General features: G+C 40.2%; 1 protein-coding gene across 1 annotated transcript in view; it reads left to right on the top strand.

Moving 5' to 3' along the window:
* cacng2a (calcium channel, voltage-dependent, gamma subunit 2a) overlaps window positions 1-26,004 on the top strand; it is an 83,964-nt gene that overhangs the window by 50,494 nt on the left and 7,466 nt on the right. The window contains exon 2 of the mRNA XM_004552515.4: window positions 2,659-2,742. Coding sequence (XP_004552572.1) covers window positions 2,659-2,742 — 84 coding nt within the window. The remainder of the gene's footprint in view (window positions 1-2,658; window positions 2,743-26,004) is intronic.

Below are 26,004 nucleotides of genomic sequence, written 5' to 3'. Positions count from 1 at the left end.
TTTATTTCGTTGTTTATTAATGGATTAGAAGCGATAAATGAGTGGTACACTGTTTCACACCTTTTGAATGTCTGAATTTATTAGAGTAGTTTTGTATGAGAAGTGCAGCTCCTCAGTTCATCCAGCGTGTGATATGTGAACTTTAGCTCCTCTTCCATTAAGCTGACTTTATTCTGATAAACACCAGGTGGGTGGAGCTTCTGTACTTCTGTCTAAATGATCCACATAGGTGACCATATTCAGAAATCCTGCAGATCCTAGAATAGAAAAATAAAAGTTTAGAGCTGAGAACAGGAATGGACTGACGACTCTCAATTTGTACTTTGAATTTGGCGTAAAAAGCATAAAGTCATCCTTCCGTGCATCAGTGGGTCAGGATGCTGCTGGTGGGGGTGGTGATGTAATGGTGTACGGGATATTTTGTTAACACACTTTGACCACCTTAGTGCCTGAGCATTGTTATTGACTATGTAAATCCCTTTATGACCAGTTAGTGATCTTCTGATTAACAGGGAACCGTGTCACAAAGATCAAATGAGTTTCAGTTTCAGTTACAAAGCCTCTCTTCACCTCACTACAGTTGTATTTTTATTGTAACTTCTTAGTCAAAGAAGGACTAAATATTAGGACTACATCAATGTTTTAAAGAGTTGACCTCATTCTTTAGCAACTTTTTATAGCCTCTTCTTTTCTTAGTAATCAGACCTCTTTCAGAACTCTGAAGGGGAATATGGCGCGTGCCAAATGGCTGACTGCAAATTTTCCATAGATATTTATAAAAATTATATTTATAGATATTTAAATTAAATGATTTTATAATCCTTTAGAGAAAACCTGATATATAAAAGCTTATATATAAAAATTCTTTAGGGGGAAAAGTGCAAAATAGTTTCAGGTTTGGCTGAAATGAAAGAAACGTGGCAGAGTGACTAAATACGACACAATTTAAAAGCAGTTCTTATTGAGCTTTATTTTGAACACTGGTACCCAGACTTCCTTAAAGAAAACATCTGTGTGAACTGGTGATTCTCACATATATCACATGTTTTTTACCATTCAGGTCTGACCTGTGCTTTTTAAATTGCATCAGCTCATCTATTTCTCGTGTTTTCCAGTAGTTTAATGGCTTTGTTAGTACCTGCGAATGTTCATTCATTACAAAATAAGCCCGTTTTTATTTTTACTGAATTATGGTAGTATTTTTGCTACATCTGTAGGCAAACTTTACAAGTGACAATGAGGCAATCAGATGAACATTTCTCCATTCAATACTCGTACCAGACAACAGCTGGCGCTAACCCACAGGTCATGATGAGAGAGTCGATCGAGGGTGCTTTGATGGCTTGTTTTGTCAGGTGACGCTCTCTTTAATATCTGAGTGGTCATCACCAGGGGTCCCCTTCCCACCGCTGTATGTGGGCCATTCACAGAGCAATAACTGCATCCCGCTGTGCCCATCATGCCTCGCTGCCAAGACCTCCTCAGCACCATGGTAACCAACACCTGTTCCCCTAATTAGAGGGACACTGGAGGGAAAGGAGATGAAGAAGTTAATGAAACACTAATCTGGTCCAATCAAACGGCCAGGCATCTGCCTCCTCGCTGCAGCAGCAGGTGACCATAATGGATGCCTTATGGGTGCCTCCCCCGCCACGTCACCCTGAGTGACCTCATCAATGCCAGATCTCTGCACGGAGCAGACAGGCAGGGAAGAGCTGGAGGGAGGGGAGAGGAGAGGGATGCTGTTTCCTGGATGGACAGCATACCTGAACGGCGAGGTGTCAGCCAAAAAGAGATGAGGTTCTCTCTGCACGGCAGTTGGAGCAGCTCCAGGTCGCACCAGCTGCACAGCTCTTGTTTACAAGCTGCCAACTGCTGCCAGAGAGGCCTGATGCTCAGGTGTGCTTTCTAAAGAGATCAGTCCACTCATATGAGCTGTTATGACACTGTCTGTGTTGACCATTAAAAGAACAAAAGTGTTGTGCATGATCATAAACAGTTTGTGTTTAATTAATAGTTAATATTAAACTCTGGCTCTTTTCCACAGTGGGACTTTTGTCCTGTGTCGCTTCCCTCAGCCGCTTCCCAAGCCTGGATCAGCCGGAGGCTTCCTTCCTGTTAAAAGGGAGTTTTTCCTTCCCACTGTCGCCAAGTGCTTGTTCACTGGGGGTTGTCTGATTGTTGGGTTTTCTCTTTATTACTGTAGGATCTTTACCTTACAGTATAAAGCACCTTGAGGTACATGTTTGAAACCTAAAATATTCAGTTAACTTACAGTAAAGACCAAAAGGACCTTTGAACCTGTCCTCCAAGTTGTGGAGCTGTGAAAATGATATTTTAAAAAGTCAGACTGAGAAAAGCTGAAGAACAAAAACATGAACATGCAAAACGGTTTTTACCTTTATCTACTTCACTTATACAATAAAACAAGTAATGTTGGCATGGCCCACGTGTTAGATTCAGTCTGGTACACCAGTAGTAACTGGTTGAGGAAAGTCAAATTCCCTCCTCAATAGAACTGAGGATACATAGTCTGTTGATGATATGGAGTGTAAAAGGTCGACGTGTCTGTCTGATATCAAACTGACTCCAGTTGTAGATTTTTGCAGTGTTTCGTTTAGAGCTCTCCTGAACCCTCTTTCTGTTTTCACTCAACAGGAAACTTCAAAGGCATGTGTAAACAGATAGACCACTTTCCCGAGGAAACAGATTATGAAGCAGACCCATCTGAGTACTTCTTACGTAAGTATATATTCAGTCTTTACTTTCACACACAGAAACATTGTGACTTTTTTCTGTTTGTCTTTAAAGTGACCACACGAGAAAAAAAATCACTTCAGGAATTTTGCTTCTCCTTCTATAATTTCTTTTTGAAATTCTTTCCACTTTTTGCTCAGACTGGAGCACGGTGCCAGTCGCTGCTCTTGGCCCGTGTGTCAGCACCGTCTCTTCCTGCCTTTAGCGTGAGGCTGGCCAGGCTGAGCCCTGCCAAGCAGCTCGTCTGTTTTTACTGCTTGGCTGTGTGTAACATAACGTGCAGTGTTACAGTCGGCTGTGTACCCTGTAAACACAGCCCATTGATTTCTGCTCTCTTTTTCTTTGTGCAAGCAAGACAGAGATGCTTGTCGGACTCATTTGCCTGCTAATCCTAAAAATCACAACAGGTGCTGTTACTATCACTAGGTCAATAGTCCCATTAATCTTTGTATTTGCTTAAAAGATAAGAAATTCAATTTAGAGATTTAGATCAGTAACTAATTGTTAATACTTTTATGAGCACACCTAAGCTTTAAATCCTTTTTTCTTTGAGTGGATTTAATTTGGTTTGTTTTTTTGGAAGGACAGAGAAGAAATTTTTATGAGCTGCCTTCTTTCTTGTAATGCAATCTGTTAACACAGCTTTCATAGAGAAACTTTTTTGGAGTGTAATACTGATTTTGGAAACGCATTGGCTGGAGTCCTCATATCCACACTGAAAAGTTTATATGGACACTTGTAACTTTGTGACTGCTCCAGGCCTGCTGATAGCTGATAGTGACTGTACATGTTTCTGTTCTGCTGAAGTGTGTGGTGCAGCTGTCACTCATGAACTGTAGATACGGAGGTACAGTTCTTCATTGCACAGCAGGAAATATTCGCACTACTCAAACTTCTCCGTGTGCACTCTGTGTGCAAAAGTGCCCCACTGCATCCCCTTGGTTCTGAATATCATTACCTCTGAGACACTCACGGCAATTCAAGAAAAAAATCATAATTTTGGCACCAATGTTGATATGAGAAAACACTAACAGACTACTAGAAAAAGCATAAGACAGATTGAGGGCAAAAAGCATGTGATCATTTGACCGAAAATGAGACTTTAAGTCATAATATCCAGAAACGATTTGTCATTTTTTAACTAAAGGCAACATAATTTTAAGTAAGTAAGAATGAATTATGTTTAAATATAAAGGTTAAAGTAAAAGGAAAGGTGTAGGACCTTCCCTCTTACTTTTTTGTTTTCTTTACAAATCTTTACATTTTTGTTTTTTAATTTCATTGCAATCCTGATGTTTTTGTGTCTCATAGTGTTGTGGAAAACTCTAAATAAAGAACAAATGGCAATAAAAATAAACATTCTGAATAGTAATAGTAGTAGTAGAAGGAGTAGAAGTATTCATTTTTATAGTATTCAAGATTTGTTTTTAAACTTCCAAAGAAAGCCAGGCCTTTGTCATCTTTTCGTACATATGGTTTGAACTTCTAACGCATTTTGTGCAACGTGCAAATAAATTCAGGTACAGAAATATTGATAAATCACTGATTTACATGCAGATTTGCGTATATGCACTGCTAATAAATGAGGTCTAATAGCTTGATACAGAAGGCGGGTGTGAGCTTCATCCGAGTTAAAAAATATTTGTACTCTACTCTCTAAAGTTTGCTACAAATAGATGTGTAGATGACTTGGTCATATAACTATATTTTTCTGTAAGTACTGACATCTAGAATTTTTACGTTTCATTAACACTCATCATAATTAAACATAGGTGCCAGCTTTAACGCTCTGTCATACTTCATAAAAATGCCAATGTCCCGAGCCCTGGTTGACCTCATTCCCCCTGCAGCCTGCAGTGATTTGAAACTGTAAGTCAGAAAGTGTCCATCCTCTCGTCTTCGTCTGCAGGGATTGTAATCGAGGCCTGACAGACAGCCTAACGGTGTGTGCCAGTGCTGGATATTAACCCCGGCCAATTAGGCTGCGTTTGACTCAGCGCTCTGAGCGGTTGTTCCCGCCTGTATGCACCACGGTTACGATAACAGTTCTGGTAATGATTCTAACAATGCCATAGCCCTGGCAAAAGCAGATCACACTCATAACAAGGCATCTCTCAGGCTGAGGATGACAGTCATGGGGTAGAAGCAGCGGTCTGGCCCTCAGACCACTGATGCTCTGTGCACGTTAACCTCTTCCCAGGCTGTGACTGGAGGAGAAGGCCGCATTGCTCCCAGTAGCTTGCCAATTAGGACACTCACATCCATAAATATTTCAGCCTCCTTCTTATATAGGTCAGGCCTCTCTCGGTCGTTGTCTCTCTCACTCTCTCTGCATCTCTTCACCCTCACACCTCACACTCATAGTTTTACATGTCAGGAGTTGCACAGTGCCTCATGTCATCTCAGTCACGATGATTTGCAGCATTGCATGTTTTTTTTTATCCCGTATGCAAGATAAGGTCATGTGGGATGCAGTATGCGTGTCTTTCATGTTAAACCCCAGTGATGCTTTTATACATCGGCGCTTTTCCCTTTCACGGACACACCTGGCATTTCCATAATGAGGAGTTTCACGGTGCCTCTGGGTGGCCAAAGATGGAGAAAAGCTGCCTTTGCTCTCACAGCTGAGGGAGAGAGGGGATAGTTATGCAACAGGAATGATGTCACTTCAGGTGAAGGCCCGACGGAAGTGACATCACCGGCGAGCACGGCGTCCAAAATCAAGGGGACACATTGGTGATGTCATCAGACAGCATAGTGAGGAGGAGGGAGTGAGAAATTCGGTGATGTGGCTGCCGAGCATAAAACAGACAAATCTGACTTTACTGTGCTCAACATACACCCCCGCTCCACCGCACATGCACAGATCTGCTGTCCTCATGCCGACATCCACGCATGTACAAATACATACGAGCATGCCACATGTCAGTAGCTTCTCTCTGTGCGTGTTTGTGTGCGCATGTGTGTCTGCTCCGTGAGTCCAGCCCTCCCAATAGCAAGGCAGTTTGCGCATCCACACGGGGTTATATAAGCCAGCTGAGGCACACTAAAGCGCCACTGGGTTTTTAGATCATGCCGTGTTGGAGCTCCCATCATCGGCTGCTCTACTGGGTGCTAAGCAGCTGAGAGAGAAGAAACAGAGGAAGAAAACGCCTAGTTATGCAATCTGCTAATACTAAAACCGAACAACGTGTAGCAATGAGAGGGAAGAATCATGTGCGGGGAGGAGATGTGGATGCCCGTGGATCCACACTGGAGCAGGAAATTAACTGTTAGTCACAGGCAGGCATTTTAGTCTCTTGATATTATTTTTAGCAGTATTTATTCTATTCAATTCAATTCAATTCAATTTTATTTATATAGCGCCAAATCACAACAAAAGTCGCCTCAAGGCGCTTCATAGATACAGAGAAAAACCTAACAATCATATGACCCCCTATGAGCAGCACTTTGGCGACAGTGGGAAGGAAAAACTCCCTTTTAATAGGAAGAAACCTCCGCCAGAACCAGGCTATGGGAGGGGCGGCCATCTGTTGTGATTGGTTGGGGTGAGAGAAGGAAGACAGGATAAAAGACATGCTGTGGAAGAGAGACAGAGGTTAATAACAGATATGATTCAATGCAGAGAGGTCTATTAATACATAGTGAGTGAGAAAGGTGACAGGAAAGAAAAAACTCAATGCATCATGGGAATCCCCCGGCAGCCTACGTCTATTGCAGCATAACTAAGGGAGGATTCAGGGTCACCTGGTCCAGCCCTAACTATATGCTTTAGCAAAAAGGAAAGTTTGAAGCCTAATCTTGAAAGTAGAGATAGTGTCTGTCTCCCGAATCCAAACTGGAAGCTGGTTCCACAGAAGAGGGGCCTGAAAACTGAAGGCTCTCCCTCCCATTCTACTTTTAAATACTCTAGGAACAACAAGTAGGCCTGCAGAGTGAGAGCGAAGTGCTCTAATAGGGTGATATGGTTCTACAAGGTCATTAAGATAAGATGGGGCCTGATTATTTAAGACCTTGTATGTGAGGAGCAGGATTTTGAATTCAATTCTGTATTTAACAGGAAGCCAATGAAGGGAAGCCAAAACAGGAGAAATCTGCTCTCTCTTTCTAGTCCCTGTCAGGATTCTTACTGCAGCATTTTGGATTAGCTGAAGGCTTTTCAGCGAGGTTTTAGGACTTCCTGATAATAATGAATTACAGTAGTCCAGCCTGGAAGTAATAAATGCATTCAGCGTCACTCTGAGACAGGATATTTCTAACTTTAGAGATATTGCGCAAATGGAAGAACGCAGTCTTACATATTTGTTTAATATGTGCGCTGAAGGACATGTCCTGGTCAAAAATGACTCCAACGTTCCTCATGGCGTTACTGGAGGCCAAGGTAATGCCATCCAGAGTAAGAATCTGCTTAGATACCATATTTCTAAGATGTTCAGGGCCGAGTACAATAACCTCAGTTTTATCTGAATCAAGAAGCAGAAAGTTAGCGGCCATCCAGGTCTTTATGTCTTTAAGACATTCCTGCAGTTTAACTAATTGGTGTGTGTTATCTGGCTTCATGGACAGATAGAGCTGGGTGTCATCTGCATAGCAGTGAACATTTATGCTATGTCTTCTAATGATGCTGCCTAAGGGAAGTATGTATAATGTAAACAGAATTGGTCCTAGCACTAAACTCTGCGGAACACCATAATTGACCTCAGTGTGTGAAGAGGACTCTCCATTTACATGCACAAACTGGAGTCTATTAGATAGAGACAATACAAACCACTGCAGTGCAGTACCTGTAATACCTACAGCATGTTCTAATCGCTCTAATAGGATATTATGGTCAACAGTATCGAACGCTGCACTAAGGTATAGCAGGACAAGCACAGAGATGAGTCCACTGTCAGAAGCCATAAGAAGATCATTTGTAACCTTCACTAAAGCTGTTTCTGTGCTGTGATGAGCTCGGAAACCTGACTGGAACTCTTCAAATAAACCATTCCTCTGCAGATGATCTGTTATCTGTTTGACGACTACTCTTTCAAGGATTTTTGATATGAAAGGGAGGTTGGAGATTGGCCTATAATTAGCTAAGACTGCTGGGTCTAGAGATGCTTTTTGAGTAAAGGTTTAACTACAGCCAGCTTGAAGGCCTGTGGTACATAGCCGATTATTAGAGATAGGTTGATCATATTTAAGATCGAAGAATTAATTAATGGCAGGACTTCTTTGAGCAGTTTTGTAGGAATGGGGTCTAAAAGACACGTTGATGGTTTGGAGGAAGTAATTATTGAAGTTAACTCAGAAAGATCAATTAGAGAAAAAGAGTCTAACTTAACATCAATGGTACTAAGAGTAGCTGTAGATAATATTACATCTGTGGGATGATTACTGGTAATTTTTTCTCTAATGATAAAAATTTTATTTGTGAAGAAGTTCATGAAGTCATTACTAGTTAACGTTAAAGGGATTGTTGGCTCACAAGAGCTCTGACTTTTTGTCAGCCTGGCTACAGAGCTGAAGAGAAACCTGGGGTTGTTCTTATTTTCTTCAATCAGTGACGAATAGTAAGATCTGGCTTTGCGGAGGGCTTTCTTATAAAGCAGCAAACTATTTCTCCAGGTTAAATGATGATCCTCTAGATTTGTGACACGCCATTTCCTCTCCAGATTACGAGTCATCTGCTTTAGGCTACGTGTTTGAGAATTATACCACGGAGTCAGGTACTTCTGATTTGAGGCCTTAGTTTTCACAGGAGCTACAGTATCCAGAGTCGTACGTAGTGAGGAGGTGAAATTATTAACAAGATGATCGACCTCTGTTGGAGTAGCGTTCAGATAGCTGCTCTGCTCTATGTTGGTACAGGGCATTGAAGATGATAACAGTGGGTGGATTATATTCTTAAACTTAGTTACAGCACTTTCAGAAAGACATCTACTTTGATAAAGTCTACTCTTCACCGCTGTGTAATCAATTATTGTAAAAGTAAATGTTATCAGGAAATGATCAGACAGGAGAGGGTTTTCAGGAAACACTGTTAAATGTTCAGTTTCTATGCCATATGTTAAAACAAGATCTAGAGTGTGATTAAAGTGGTGGGTGGGTTCTTTTACATTTTGAGAGAAGCCAATTGAGTCTAATAACAGATTAAATGCCATGTTGAGGCTGTCACTTTTAGCATCTACATGGATGTTAAAATCACCCACAATAATTATTTTATCTGAGCTCAGAACTAAATTAGATATAAAGTCTGAGAAATCAGACAGAAACTCTGTGTAAGGCCCAGGTGGACGATAGATGATAACAAGTAAGACTGGTTTCTGAGTTTCACAGCTGGGGTGGACGAGGCTAAGCATCAGGCTTTCACTGAATTAAAAGTCTGTCTTGGTCTTTCATTAATTAATAGGCTGGTGTGAAAAATTGCTGCCACACCGCCCCCTCGGCCTGTGCTTCGAGATTTCTGATAGTTAGAATGACTCGGGGGTGTTGATTCATTTAAACTAACATAATCATCCTGCTGCAACCAGGTTTCTGTAAGGCAGAGTAAATCAATTTGTTGATCAATTATTAAGTCATGTACTAACAGAGACTTGGAGGAGAGAGACCTAATATTTAATAATCCACATTTCACTGTTTTACTCTTTGGTTCAGATGTGGATACTGTATTGTTCTTTCTTTGTAACTGTTTATGTTTAAGTTGTTTGTTGCTGGTTTTTAGTTTATTTTTTGTGTTTTTGGGAGCTGACACAGTCTCAATGGAAATGGGGTTTTTTTTTGGGGGGGGGGGGGGGGGGGGGGTAGCAGGAGGAGAGAAGCTGCAGAGAGGCGTGTAAGACTGCAACTCTGCTTCCTGGTCCCAACTCTGGATAGTCATATTTTGGGGGGTTTAATAAATTTGTCCATATTTCTAGAAATGAGAGCTGCTCCATCCAAAGTGGGATGGATGCCGTCTCTCCTAACAAGACCAGGTTTCCTCCAGAAGGTTTGCCAATTATCTATGAAGACCACATCGTTTCTGGGACACCACTCAGACAGCCAGCAATTTAAGGAGAACATGCGGCTAAACATGTCACTCCTGGTCTGATTGGGGAGGGAACCAGAGAAAAGAGTCTGACATTGTTTTGGCAAAGTTACACACCGATTCAATATTGATTTTAGTGACCTCCGATTGGCGTAACCGGGTGTCATTACTGCCGACGTGAATTATGATTTTACTGAATTTACGTTTACCCTTAGCCAGCAGTTTTAAATTTCCTTCAATGTCGCCTGCTCTGGCCCCTGGAAGACAATTGACTATGGTTGCCGGTGTCTCAAGCTCTCTTCAACTTTTGAATTAGTCAAACTGTTGATTATATGATCCAAACCTTTGTTATTTTCTGCAGTAGCAGTTTTGAGAATGTTTTACTCACCTCAATTTAATCATCACAAAACCAAGTGATGTTTAAAATTTGAACAGATAAATATACAGTGCTGTGCAAAAGTCTTGAGCCATCCCACAATAGGTGAAGCGATTTATGGAATCAAATATAACATATAAGCAAAAAGCAGAGTTCATACAACATGCTTGAAGGACACAGTCTGATCCCGCTCAGGCAAGCTGTCTTGTAATTTTTTTAAGCAGTCTTCAAAAAAAGTTCTCCAGACTTCTTGAAGAGCATTAAAAAAACTTGGCTGTTGGCTGCCTTTTAGTGAGTTCTCTGCTGAGATGATACCACACTGCTTCAATGATGTTGAGGTCTTTTGTTCCTGATACTTCTTATCTACAAGTTGACCAAATTTCAGGTAAAAGTAGGACTTTTTTAAGAAAGCAATAAGCATTTAATAATTTTAAAATGTCTTTAATTGTACTTATTTACTTATAATATAAATTTAAGGTGGTTGGAAGATTATTTGCATGCATACCTTTGAATTTCAGTATTAGCTTACTTAGTTAACTAGTTACATATCCAACCTATAAATCATTGAAAACATGCAAAACATTAAGCATTGTAAAATCATTTTAAAGCAGACTAAATGCAAATGTTAATACTGGCATGTTCTTAGCTCTAGATTAGACATTGATTTTGCTTTATTCACAAATCATATTAATTTACATATTTTAGAATGTCAATAATTAAAAGTGACAAAAATCAATGTCTTTATAGTACAAATGAGCCATAGAGTCAGACTGAGTTTATTTGTTTATGAGGTTGTTACAAATATGACAGCAGTTAACTTAGAAGACATATCACATTTTAAAAAGGAGTTTATGAATCAGTGTTGTGTTTATACCATTTTACAAAAATCAGTTATTGTAGGTTTACATAAGAACAATAATACCATTTGTATTTCTGTTTTTTTTTCTTGTATTGTTTCTTCAAAGATCAATCCCACATTCAATTCAAGTTTGTTTGTTTTTTTCTGTGTGAATGTATTAGTCTGATAAGTGTACACTGTAGAATGAGGGCACAGCTGTGAGCGCCCACTATTTATTTACAGTGGCCCACAGTCGAGTAGTTTCAGCATGTGAAGTCAATGAAAACCAATATCACATGCAAAATGTTTTCCATTTAGGAGGAGACTTTAATCACAGATTTTTTTGTTTGTCCAGATCCAGCCTTGAGTCTTCTGCTTGCATGCGTTGATCTGGAAGTATTCGCTGACATTGATGACAGAAGGACAGGCTTCTCATGGCCTATGTCACCCTAAGGCCTTGCGGCAGACTGGACGCTGGCCTAAACTGGCTTTGGTGTCGCCCAATAAAATCAATGGGTCTGGGGGAGGACACACAGGGGCTTGTAGGGCACAGGCAGGGGGTAGCAATCACACCAGCTTGCAGAGCAGTGCAGTGAGTCTCTAGTATGAGTTTTGATAGTGTCTGTGTATGTGTGTGTAGAGATAGATAGGGGAGGGATGGGCTATCAAACGGGTATAAAATATGTTAATAGGTGGTGGTAGTTAGTATCCAGCCTGAGTGTTTGCTTCAGCAGCTTCCTAGTTGGTCACACTGACCTTGAGCATCCTGTACTTTTTGCAGTATCCAAGGCAACAAATAAGGAATCCGTTGCCTAATACATAAAACATACAGTGCTTAGACACGGGCCAATAAATTAATAGCCAATCATTTTTGTCCTGGGTGACCGAGTGAATGTTAGCCCTCTAACTTTATATCTTATTAAGGGAGAATATAGAGGAAGCTCAGCTTGTAAAACACAGAGGTGAGGAAGTGCGTCCTCACATTAAAATGAGATTAGCGTATGCGGGACAAGCCACAGTGGTCCGCTGTCACCGGGACATTTGAAAAGACGGCCACACCCTCTCAGATCAGTTTTACACATTTATTCATCAGTTGTGAGGGCTGAAATTTCCAATACGCGCCTTCTTTTTATCTTCAAACATTGAGCGGTAAAAGGGTCAGTGTTGACATTTTGTGGGCTTTTTGTGCAGCACATAACCAAAGTGAAAATGTTTCATGCAGTGATGCAAGACAGAGAGAAAGCTGATCCATATGCAATCAAAAGAGAAAAAAATACCTCTGGGTACTAAAGAAGAAACTGGTTCAATACATGAATTCCGTATGAGATAAATTTGTGGATTTGAGCTTCTAAGTAAAAGGTAATTTGTGTTGAAAGTATTTAGTTTTTCTGTAGTTTACATAATAATTACAATGATTTTATTCAACTCAATTTGACTTGCGTTTAGCAGGAGGTACTTATGTGGCCCTTAGCCTGTTGTCTCTGTCATGGAGTCATGGAGGGCTTTGAGAGGGACGAGCAGACTCTTGTATTGGATGTGCTGGAGAATGGGGAGCCAGTGATGCTGGATGAGGAGAGGTTCTGTCAAATTTGAATCTTTTTTAAGAAGACCAAAATGGCACTACAGCAATCTTACGTGAGAACTTCAGAATCAGAATCTTTACTGCCATTACACAAAAAGTACAAAAGAATTGTTTGCAGGCTCTTTCATTGCAAAGAGAGCAATATAACTATCTTAATAAACATTTTTTTCTATATATAGGGATTGGATATTTTTACTTGAGTTCTATGATGTTTGGGTATGAGAAAGAAAGGGGCGGAGTCTTGTTGGACTAAAGTAAGCTAAACATGAGGCATTAGTGATGTTGGCAGTGAAGAAGAGTATTATCCAAGACCACACCAAGACTTTTGAAATGGGGGCAGGTGTGGACTGAACAGCCATCTATGTAAAAAGTAACCGTTGAGGATGATGTCACTTTATTTATTGTTTAGTTTGACTGTCAGTGATCATCATACAGATGGTGAATGCCTTAAGGTGTTGGGTTTTGTAGACACATAAAGTATAAAAAAATATAACTGTATTCCAGAATGATGAATATTTCAAAGAGGAAGTAGATCAATTATAAAGAACAGGGGTCTTAACACTAATTTCAGAGGGATGCTGTGTATAGCGTGGAGTTTTAGACATCTAGTACTATTACGCTGTGTAAATAGCAGGTTCCTCGTTTTGTGACATGTGAGTATGATAGGCTTATTGCCCATTGCTTTGTAGATGATCAAAAAGTTCTGTGAAACAGCCATTTAGATTATGCTAAACTCCCATTAAGATCATCTCTGACAGTTTTCAGCACAGCAGCTATTTTCAGATTGCTTTTTTAGATTTTTAGAGCTCACAATTTCCAAGCTTCAGAGCAGAACCTCAGGTGAGGAGACCAGGATAATGCTCTTTAGTTCTTAAACTGATCTTCCAGGAGCTTGCAGTCAACAAGAAGTTCCACTCTAACGTCTTAAGCACCTTCCTAATGGAGACCATTCAGAGGAAACGATCTGAACTTTACTCTGTGTCCTTGTTGCTCATTGTAAATGAACTCTCAGTAATCTTTGGACCACCTGGATCACCTGTGACACCATCCACTTCCCAAAAAAATGAAAATCAAGATGAAAGATTAGTTTTTATCTGGAGGAGATTCAGCACGAGTGAAAGAAGATATCAGGGATCTCTACAGAGAGATCTATAAATAGTATACTCACTGAAAACAGTCCAGAGGTGCCAGCGAACATATTTAAATCAGGTATTGTGGACATTCCTGGTTGCATTAGAAGTCTTCTGATAGATTTTCCACCCTGACAGTATCTAACACTCTGATCAACACAAGTCAGTAAATCTATTCATCATTCAAGCTTCTAGATGTGTGTAGAAACTTTGAGAAGAACATTAAGATGAGTTAAGCAACAAGGATTAAGGAAACCTGAGGAGCAGCACAGTTTGGTTCATATATCTCTGTTTTTTTATGTGATCACACAGGAAACATGGTAACAATGTCCCCTTCTGTTTTTGAGTTATAGCTTTGAAGAATGTATTGAAATGTGTTTTTGCAAAGCTTTATGACATCACTGTGTAGTTAACCTTTGACATTTTCATAAAATCTTGATCTTTGGGACCATTTTTGTCTCCATGTGAAAAGATTCTTAGCACCGTTTTGGCCACATCATGCCTCTGTATGTTGTTCTTGATTCCAGTTTGATGCATGATGTAAGCAAACTTTCATCAAATCTATTTAAAGTAAAATATGTTGTAATGTTGATTAAAATATTGGGTTTATAAAGCAGCTGCAAGCACACAAGCTTTGTACTGCTCATGATATATGTATACTTTCAAACCTGTTTTGAGGCAGCTCAGTGGGGCGTTTCCTTCCCCGCATGTGTGCTGTTGGTCATGCTAAGGTCTGGCAGCGAGCCAGACGTCATCACACACACATTGAGGCGTGATCTGTGGGGACATCAGCAGTGGAGTGGAGGGTAATTACAGTAATTGAAATGTGTTCTGTGAAGGGAACTTTAGCTGTGAGAGCAGGCCTGTCACATGAACTGATTTCTCTTTTACAGTCCACCACAGATCGGCCTGCATGCGTTGGTATGTTAATGTGACGGTGCAGTGCTCGGTAGGAGAACTGCTTGGCTTTAATGACAGCAGGGTGAATATGAGAAGATCATGGGATTGTATTCAGATCTTTGTCATCTGGTGGTTCAAATCAGTGTTTCAAACAAACAACAAAACGTGAGCGTATCCATGAAAAGATTTTGCATCCCTATCATACTAATATGTGCTGTAAACCTGTTCAGAGTTTTCTTTTTTAAACGTGCGCCAAGGTCACCATCACAGAGATCAGATAATCTCAACTATCACAAAACAAAAATACAAGAAACTGATGTTTTTAAAAGGCTTGATAAGGAGTTTTTTTTAGAAACTGTCAACCAAATTAGCCAAATTTTATATGTACAAAACTCTAGAAACTTTATAAAAAATAAGTCAAAAGAGCAAAAACATGATTAATTTCCTGAGTTTACATCAAAATATAAACTTGGGAAATTCAGCACTACTTACTTATGCTGCAAAATGGTTGGGAAACCATTTTTTTTGGCAATTAAAAAATGTTTTTCATAACAGTTTTTGCTATTTTAGAGGGAATAGTGCAGCGGTCCCTAACCCCCGGGCCACGGACCGAGAGTTGAGGCTCAGGTGTGAAATTCATGGTTTTCAGGGGTTTTATCGTTTTTTATCGTTATTTTTTTTATCGTTTTTATCATTAACTCAGTTTCCCTGGGTCTTTTCTCGTGTGTTATGAATAAATCTTCCTTTTTTTTGGTACCGGTACTGGTTTTATTTTGTTGTATTTATCCGCAACACAGTAAGGCCGGTCCGTGAAAATATTGTCGGACATAAACCGGTCCATGGCGCAAAAAAGGTTGGGGGCCGCTGCCATTGTGCACCCATAACATGCACATTAGGGCTGCACTTAAAAAAATGATGCCTTCAGGGCCCAATTTTATGACAAAAAGCTTTGTACCAAAAAGTGGTAAGGCATGGATAATGTTGTCATTAAAGTAGTCATATTATGCTTTTTCGTATTTTTTGTCATATATAAAGTCATAGAGGTGGATGTGCATGCTAACCATGTTAAACATTTCAAGTACTGAGGTCAGCATGAAAAAGAAAGTTCAGGTTTCAGGAGAGTTTTTTTCTACTCTGCTCTGTATGATGTATGATGGGAGAGGATATTCTTGGTGATCTCAGATAGAGAGTTGACTCTGATTAGCCTGACTTAAAAGTTGTGTGGCTTCAAAAAGGGAAGAGCAAAAACAGCTCGTGTCAGTGAGTGAATGACCTGACAAACAGCATCAAGTCCCATTTAAGGTAAATAAGGATTATGTGAAACTCTGAATCATTCAAACCTACTTTCTCATTGCTATTTGTTTCACATGGGACTCAAGTCCCAGTAACCTATGTGACAGTCTGCTGCTTGACTCCACCTCCTGTTGTTGTGGACTCGGCCCTCTTTCTACCATCTCACAGCACTTCATTAAAGCTGTCTGACAGTCTGCATTAATGCAGTTATCTATGGTCCATCTTTGCGTTACCATCCTTCAGCTGTGACTTGAAACAGATTAAAAGTGTGGAAGATCCTCAAATGATGTGACTAACTGTAGCTTAGCTGTGGGTGGGGGGGTTCTGCTAACACAAGCTGTGGCTTTTGCTTGAAATCTGTCGGCCAGCTGGGGTCTTTCTGTTTAGAATTGCATGTTCTCCATGTGCTTCCGTGGGTTCTCTCTGCATTCCCGCTTGCTCCCACAGTCCGAAGACAAGCATGGTAGGTTAATTGGTGATTCTAAGTAGACCATATGTGAAATATTATTGCTGGTGGCTGGTAACCTATTCAGGGTGTATCGAAACTGTCCTGTGAGACTTTGGGTATTTTCATGGTCCTTTTGACGTCATTCACTTCCAATGTTTGCTAATATGCAGTCACAAGTAGTTAATTTTTGTTGTTTTGCTTAAAGTGACTTAAATAAAAAACATACAAAAATTAACAATACATAAATAAGAGGGGTCTTCAGCATCAATTGTGAATAACTCTAATGTTCTTGTGCCACTTTACAATTGCCAGTGAGTAGAACCTGCATCCATTTTTCAGTCATTTCAAGTTGAATTGCATTGTGCCTGCGACGCGTGTTGTCAAGACGGATAAGCTTTCAGAAACAGGATGAAAGCTGTGCAAGCACTCTCTCAAATTTTATATTTAGCCACCAAAGCTAATTTCTGTTGTCTGTGCACACATCGTTTTACACTGTATATTTTTTGTGTGTGATTGATGCGAGGTAGATGAGGAGGGGGGAGCCTCACGGCCAGGACGAGGACGGTGCAAGGGCTCGGTATTGAGGAAGAGGAGGGGAGAGATGTGGAGGGGGATTAATAAGCGTTTGTAGTATTAAGTCAATGTGCCTGGGAGCTGAGGCACCTGATTAGCATGACCCCATCCTGCACATCAGCACATTTAGGGCTGGGGGAGGCTGATTAAGAGCCAATGCTAATTTCCTCTCAGCCCTGTCAATGAAAGAGAGAGGGGGGAAGACAGGGGGGAGGGATAGAAGGTGCAGGGAGATGCATTTGTAAAGAGGACAGTGTGCATGTTTAGACACGTGAATATGTTATACAATGCAATACAGCATATGAACAAAACTACTGGATCATCTAAATGTACAGAAACTGCTCAGCTATAGAAGCCCATGCCATGAAGTTCCCAATGTACAGTGTTTGTCCTGACGTCAATACCAGAGAAGGCTTGCTCCTCTACAGTCGTTTATATATGTTATGTTATATATATAAAATATATAAAAGCTGAGGCAAAAGATACAGTTTATGTTCCCATATGAGTTTTTACTGAGATAAAAATAATGAAAAAGTGCAGTTTAGTCATTTGTACTTTTAGTTTAGCCTAATTTATCACCATTTAGCTTCATTTCAGAACATACAGAGCACTCAATAGCATTTTACAGACATCCCTCAACATGTCAGGTAGTCAAGTTGCTCAGGAATTATAGAGCAACTTGCTGAGAGAGGAGAACTTTTAAGCTTTGTTTAATTTGATCTTTTTATCAGTTTAATTCAGATTTATTTATATAGCACCGAATCACAACAATAGTTACCTGGAGGTATTTTACATTTTAAGGTAAAGACCCTACAATTATTACAGAGAAAAGACTTACTTTAGATAATCCCCTATGAGCAAACACTTGGCAACAGGGGGAAGGAAAAACTCCCTCTTAACAGTAAGAAACCTCCAGCAGAACTGGGCTCAGGGAGGGGGCGACCATCTGCTGCAACTGGTTGGAGGTGAGGAGAGGAAGACAGGACAAAAGCATCACTAACTATATGCTTTATCAAAAAGAAAAGTTTTAAGCCTGATCTTAAAAGTAGAGACAGTGTCTGACTCCTGAATCCAAACTGGGATCTGGTTCCACAGAAGAGGCAGCTGAAGCTGAAGCTCTCCCTCCCACTCAACTTCCAAATATCCCAGGAACCACAAGTAAGCCCGCAGTCTGAGAGTGAAGTGCTCTATAGGGATGATATGGTACTATGAGGACTTTAAAATTAAATGGGCCCTGATTACTTGTATGTGTATTTTGTGTGTTGTCAAAAAACAAAGATTTAAATATATTTTAAAATATGTTGCATTTTTTCCCCAGAACATTTTTATGTAGTCCGTAGACAGTATGACAGAATGTAGCCACATGGGACATCACCCGCTAGGTTATAAAGTTCCATGATGAAGCCTTGGCTTGAGCACTGAAATTTCAAATATAACACGTCTCATTTTACTAGAATAGGAGAATTCTTAAGAATAAGACGTCTTGGTTAAAAAAAAAAAAAAAAAGGTACACATATACTGCAGTTTTATAGGAATCTGACTAGAACTCTGACTTGTATATTCTCAGTTTGCTTTGTGAGGCCTCAGTGGTAGTAGTTTTGGGTTTTTTCTTTTGGACAAAGGTTGCAAGTGTGGAACCACTGTGACATGAGCAGGACCAGCTGCTGGTGAAGCCCAGCCATGGGTGTGCATGGGTGTTGAGTCTCATTAAGTTGTTTGTCAGCCAGTGCAGAAGAGTGCTAGAGCTCGGACACCAGCCCGAGCTGCAGCCGTGCCAATCAATACAGTACACACAGTATCCGCTCTCACCCTGGGTCTCTGCGAGCAGGTTGGCACGCATGATAGCAGGATGGCAGGGATGGGCGGGGCTACCCCGCTTCCATAATTCCCATCATGCTGAAGCCAGGATGTCTGCACAGAGAAAGAAAAAAGAGAAAAAACTGGACACAGTGTTACTCAAGCCTTAAAAAATAATATATTATCACTACACTGTAATGATACTTTCCTTGCTAGCCTACTTTTCTGTTGTCATAAGAGAAACCAAATAGCAGCGATATACAGTGTTCCGGCTCAATAAAATCACAGTAGGTGGGATTTAGTCCATCTGGGGAAAGTAAACTTATGCGGCATTTCTCATTTCAGCTCCTGACAGAAGAAGAAGGGAAAAAAACAGTCATATTGTTGGTAAATAGAAAAGTGCCAATCATCACAAGGCAAACAGACACCAAGCAGTAGGAGAAGAAATCAATTAAAGTTTGAGAAAAGCAGTGACTTTTAATTTTATTGGTCTTTACAGAACAATTTATACTTTAAACTGGCATCTGCATCATCAAATGTAGATAAGAAATGGATGTATAACAGAGAGGTAGTGTAAAGTACTGTGCTGGTGCCATACAGAGCTTTCCAAATGTATCAAAAACAGGTTTACCATCCTGAAGTTTCTGGAAATCAAACTCAGCCTCCTCAAACCAAATTATCAGCAGACAGCACAGCTAAAGTCAAATATAGTATAAGCCATGATACAGCTTTTAATGTAAGTGCAAGTGAGAGCTGCAAGAAGCATTCATCACCAGAAAAGTTCCTAAACTTATGTCACGACATAAAACAGTCGAGATGCTCCGCTCTCTGTGACGGTGACCTCAACCTAAATCAAAACTGTGACCTCGGTGCTAATCACAGGACTCCAGAGAGTATCCTTTCATGTGCTCTGAAGTCAGGGCTTCAGAAACAAAATGCACCGCGAAGGTCACTGCCGTCATTACATATTAGCACAGAGGTTAAAGCTGTCATTTGGATGGGATTGTTGAGATTGGCAGTGATTTGCCACTCATTTTACCCTCCTCTCTTAGCAGCTGTCTGTCAGAATTAAGCCACTTTGCTTGATAATAATTATCAATGAGACCTTTTCTATTTGCTGTGAAGATATAGCACTTGTGTAGATCATAAGCATCACTAAATGTGCACAAACAGTCATATAAAGCTAGCAGACCTTTGTATGAACCTTTCTTGGTTTCTGTAAAAGAGTTAAACTTCATTCACCAAGGTCAGGATTGTCAAATGCACGGCCTGCAAGCCAGAACTGGCACACGGCTGGGTTTAATGTGGCAGGTGTGCAGAAGAGAATAACTTTTCCTTTTTTGCAGTAAAAACGCTAAGCCCTGATCAACAGAATCAACTTTTCAGGATTTCCTTACCTGGATGATTAAGTGTGCATCAAGACTTTTTTAACAGTAATTTCATCCAGAAAAGCACTTGTAGTTTATGGATCATGACTTGTGATGATGTCATGATCCAAGTTCTATCTTTTCATCTGAGCCAGAGGTGTGAGTAATTGTCACTTTTACAGCCATCTTGCTGTCACAGACATGCAGTGCCTGCTATTCAGACACATTCATTTGATTGACAACAGCTGTCTTTTGTTTTTGTTTATTGTTGGGGGGGGGGGGGGGGGATTTAATAGCAGATTGACTGAATATAGACAGTCAGATTTGTTCATTAAATCTGAACATTTTCTCCATGCAGCTATACTTCCTTATGATGAAAAACAAAGCTTGTTTCTTTGTTTGTTGTACATAGCTTACAGTACAACAGTTTCACTGGTCTTACCCACTAAAACTTTGGCTGCATGCTGCCCATGAACTAAAATCAGTTTGAATGTGCTGACCTAGACTACTTACAGTATTACAGTGCATCAGTATTTGCAGTGCAATCACTGACAAGGGGGAATGCATGCACAATTCAACTGTCTAAATAATGTTTTTGTTCCTAATTTGCTTTCTTTTTGTGTTTGTTTGTTTATTTTTACATCGTTGTAACAGTACCTTTACTTGTCCTGATGCACGCTCAGTCATCCAGCACCTTTACAGATTCTTCCAATCGTCATTTATCTTGGCCTTGGTGCAGTTCCTCATTTCATCCTCTAACTGAATAAAGTCATTTGAGGCCATGCCTTTAAGGTAGTAGTTTTCAAACTGGTGAGATTTATGTAACTAAAATTTTGTTTAACTGTTTATGGGTTCATTTGTTAATTAAGGATGGATGTGTGTCAGCCCTGCGACAGAGTGATGACCTTTCCAGGGTGTATCCCACCTCTTGCCTATAGATGGATGGATGGCTTTCATTATCTGGAACTATTTAAAGCCATGTTTAAATAATCCACTAAAATTTATTTAAAAAACAGTTTGTGCAGATACAAATTTCTAATCAGTAAGAAATCATGTATGTATATCAGAGACAGCATGCATTAATTGTAAATGTGTAAAAGAAGGACAAAGAGGTGGCGTATCATAGACCTGTCCTTTCACCACTCACCCATCCACAGCAGTGACTATTCCCCGTGTATCTGTCAGCCTGTCAGTCTCTCTGCCTGCGTCCCCCTGGGGATGCTTCTCTGCTTAAGCATCCCTCCAGGCAGGATCCAAAACTCTGACGGGGGCTCAGCTGATCCTATAAAGATGGAAAGTGAAGATGTGAAATCCTGAGAATGTAGTTTGAGAAAGGACTGGTTTTAAATAGGTGGCCTCTCAGACATGCAGCCTCACTGCCTGGGGGCATAGTTATTTGCCCAGTCTTTATCCAACAATTCCCATCCTCTGTCCTCACTGCAGGCAACAAGCTGCTCGGAGACACAGCTATGTGAGCTTCATACAAACGATAAGTGAGCACTGACACACTCAGTATTACACGGGAGAACAGAGTGCATCCTGGCATGAAAAATCTGCAGGGACTTCAGCCTTTCTTTCTGAGATAGCGCGTGGTCAGCCAAACCCAGGGGCATGTTGGCGCAGCCTGATCCCAGTGAAGGCTCACTGCATGCTGGGAGGTCACTCTGAAGGTCGCTGCACTTTTCAGCGCACTGCTAAACATGGATGTTAGCACAGGGGATGCAGAGGACCGGAGTGGCACTGCAGGCCAGCTGACCTTCGAAGCCATGCAAATGAGTTGGAGCTTCTCGTCTTGGAACTACACAGCATCCCTTTCATTGCTTTCAGGATTTCACAGAAGCTCTCATACCTGAGGCACTCGTTCTGCAGAGACAAGAAGGGCTCAAATATTAAAGGCTTATAAAGGGTCTGCTTACATTTGCTAATGCTTATTGTGCTGTTGACTATACACTGAAAGGATTAGTTTGCTTGTTTAAGGGTTCATAAGGTGTTGCTTCATTACTATATATAAAATAACATGTTTATAAGCATTTATTTTTGGATTAATAAAAGCACATCTAATATTAGATATCTAACCAATTGCCTTTGGGGCTGAATGCTTGTTTATAACCCAGTCATTCCTTTCTGGGTTTCATGTCTTGAATTTCACAGCTTGAGTACCCAATCAGTCGTGAATTTTCATGTTCATAATAAGCTTGTCAACACTAATTGTTTATTTATTCAGTTGTTAATTTTGTAGCAATTAAATTTCACATTTAGATTCAAATACTGATGGACATTTAAATTAATAAATACAATCTGTAAAGGCTTAGCAGCAGCTTTAGGAATCAAAGCCGTCGGCTGTTGTTCTGGACTAAGATGGACAAAATTCTCAGTTACATTTTGTTGCTAACCAATGTGCGTATCAGCTGATTAGTGAAATAAAGTCAAAATCGGCTTCCTTTTCCTCTCTAAGTTTGTCTGCAACTGAGCCTCTCTGAGGTTTCCTCAACTTTGGTGTCACCTTGAGATCCCGCACCGTTAAACAGCCCCACTGTCAACAATCAATAAATTTGGTTGGCCCTCTGTCCCTCTTTTGTCCCTGCAAATGAAGCTGATGGATGAAAAAGAGCCCCCGTGCCCTCACGCAGGTAATGTGCTGTGAATGGCCAGGTCAATACTTTTGGGGTTAACGGGAGAGGTGGTGAGGGAGGCAGAGAGTGAGGGGGAGGCATTTAGGAAGAGTGGTGCGTTTAGAGTGGGACACAGGAGCGGGGTCAACTCTCAGGACAACTTAATATTTAATCATCCCCCCTCACTGGTTACTCAAAACCCCACAATCCCCTGTGGATGAGCAAGGAGACAAGCGGGAGAGAGGGGGGAGGGCGAGATGACACTTTATCTCTCAAACTGCCTTGTGCTTTGACTGAGTGCAAATTAAGTGAGAGAGAGAGAGAAATGGGGGGGAAGACAAAGAAAAAATGAGATGTGGGACGTTTGCTGTGTGACAAAGTTGGCGAGATGACTGTGTGCAGCAGACAGAGACAGACACATGAAAGAAAAATGGAAGGTGGCGAATAACGGCATTAAAGTCTTCTTCATCATACAGATTGGAGCTCAGTGGCCGGGCAAGGTTAAATATAACGATAAGTACATCGTGATGTTGAATGATGGCATGATGGATGTGGGTGGGGCAGGGAGCAGAGACATTACAATGTCAGGTCAGAAACAGTTTCATAAAGGTGCTACTGATCCGTGAATCTCTTCAGCTCAGTCATTTTCATCCTATTATCCAAAACCAGGTGCTCCAGGTCTTTTGTTTTGATCAGCTAGGATGAATTTAAAGGAAATGTCAGAAACATGAATGCTCTCTAGGTCCTTTATAGATCAAGCACTAAGGTTTCACATATTAAATCGTTTCTATCCATGTTGCTCATAGCAGAGAAATTTTAACAAATACCACCTCATTGAAGCTCTCCGTAGATTTTTCCACTTAATTGTTCTCATTTCAATGCCCAAAAGAGTTCTTCCTGTAATTTCTGGCACCCATGTGACACCACAAATGGAAAGTAACTTTAATGGCGGGATGTTTAGTTTTAGAATCATTTGCTTGTCTTTGGTATGCTGGATGATTAACTTGAATTTTTAACTAAAATTTAAGGGTCTGATTTTATGTTTTGCCTGTACCCTACCAGAGGGTAGAATCAGGAGATGCTGGAGTGATTATATCTCTCAGCTGTCTTAGGAACACCTCGGTGTCCCCTCAGAAGTCTCTGTGTTTGCTTAGACTGCTTCCCGCGAAATCTGGAGCAGCAGGAAATAGATGGATGGAATATATCGGATTTTTTATTTTTTGTAATTGAATTCATCAGCATTGATTTTACAATATAAAAGGTAAAAAAAATAAAGTCAAACAGTTTTTTGTTTCCATGCAGTATCTCATAATTTCTTTTTTTAAGTACATTACAAGTTGTTTAAATAGTAACATCCTAAATAAAAAGTATGGCAGCGCATTCTTACATCATTTAAAAATATACAAGTGAATCCATAAATCCTAAAGTAAAGAGCATTTGTGTGACAGTGTGGGCCTTGCATTCATTGTCCCAGATGGCCATTCAGACAAACATTATTTAAACAAATCCAGTCTGCATTTTTTGAACAGATTTTTCTGTGTAAAATGTAAAAGCAGCAGTTTTTTTATTGTAATTTATTTGATAACTGTCGTCTCATCCATGTACAGCGCAGAACAGAATGAACATCGTACTTTATTTAATTTTTTTCAGGCTGTTGGCAGTTTTGGAGATAAAAAAATAATAATTGTTTGTCAGCTCTGGGATCATTATAATTAATTCTATATATATGTTTGGATCTATTAACAAACCCACCAAATGTCATATACTCATTAAAATTTAAAATATCAAATAATGCATGAAAGTGTGAATCCTCTAGGGATGAGGAGCGGTTTCGCTTTGTTTTTGTTTTGGCCTCGTAATGCCCGGAACAGAAAGGTCATGGGGTCACCAAAAATCATTAGCATTCATCCTCTGGGGGAGCACAAATCACCATACTGAATTTCAGGTCAGTGTGGTCACTAGATGTTGAAATATCTGCTCTGGACCAGCAGTGTTGGATGACACTGCTGTCCGTTACACCACTTTACATAACATCCAAAAATACAGTCATAGGCTGTTATCCAAATAGGTGCTATTTTCATACAATGGTACCTTTCACACCAAAGCTGAATGTTCAGTCTATGAAACCTGTGAACAATGTGCCTCCTCCTGTGCGCTGTCAGTGGGATGTGGATCTATAATGTAAGTATTTTTATTATTTTCTCACCTGCTCCCTACCTGCTTTTTGCCACTTTAACAGCCTTTTTATGTGAAAACCTGATGAAGACATATCCTTAAATTTTGTTGCTGATTATTTTTCATATTAGCTAATTGTCACGCAATCATTACTTGTTGTTAGTTTGTGGTTAGGTCCTCGTTACCTGGCTATACCCTTTCCACACTTTATATGCTGAAAATCTTAGTTGCCAATGTCAGAGAAAGGATGCATGTCCTATCCAAACCTCTGTGTGCTCACTTCACTTTCTGCACCACTGCTTATGCAGTGTAGCCCACTCCGGCACTGCTGCTGCCAACCATGCACTGAGCTCAGCGTGAGTTTCAGTTGGTTTAGAGATACAGGAGGGAATTAGACCAAAACCCTTTGTCATGGTCTCAACAGACTATCAGCACCATGTTATCTTTCTTGTGTTTGTCCATATCTCAGCTTTATGCTAAACAAGACCTCAATTCTTGATTTTTGGCTGATGTAACCAATGCGTCCTCAAGCTTAGCTTTGCCATTACCACCTTGGTGTTTTGAAAGGGAAAAGGGTGGATATGAGTGAGAAACTAAGAGACAGTGTACTGTTTTAATCCAGCAACTTGTCAATAGTTGTTCCATCTTTAAACTTTATCATGCTTTTTGGCCTTAGTTGGGCCCATTATTCACAAAATCAACATTATGTTGTGTTGACTATAACTTGAGACTAACAGTTGAAACTGTGACCTTATCAGGAAATTGTCTGCTAAAGTCATAGATTAAGTTAACCAGTGATTGTTTTTCCCCTTAGATTTCAAACAGACATTTTTTCTGCACTCACAGGAGTCGCCCTCTGCTGGCTATTAGAAATAATGCAGCTTTAAGGCACTTCCTCACTGGCCTTCACTTTTCAGTCTGAGGAGTTATGGCCTATATCAGTTTATTCAGCCAATTAAATTACTAAGAGACTAATCACAGCATGGTTACAATTTGACAAGAACTTCTGTTTTGCCCTTAGTGAATTTCCAAGTTGTTGAGCTTCTATAAGAGCTATTCAAACTGGAGCTCTGTATTATTGTGGATGATATGAGATATATGTTTTTAAATACATGCCTTTTTACTTACCAACAGACTTACTGTATTT

The sequence above is a fragment of the Maylandia zebra genome, linkage group LG4, assembly GCF_041146795.1.
Source record: "Maylandia zebra isolate NMK-2024a linkage group LG4, Mzebra_GT3a, whole genome shotgun sequence".
NCBI lineage: Eukaryota > Metazoa > Chordata > Actinopteri > Cichliformes > Cichlidae > Maylandia > Maylandia zebra.
This window is presented reverse-complemented; position numbering and strand designations above follow the sequence as displayed.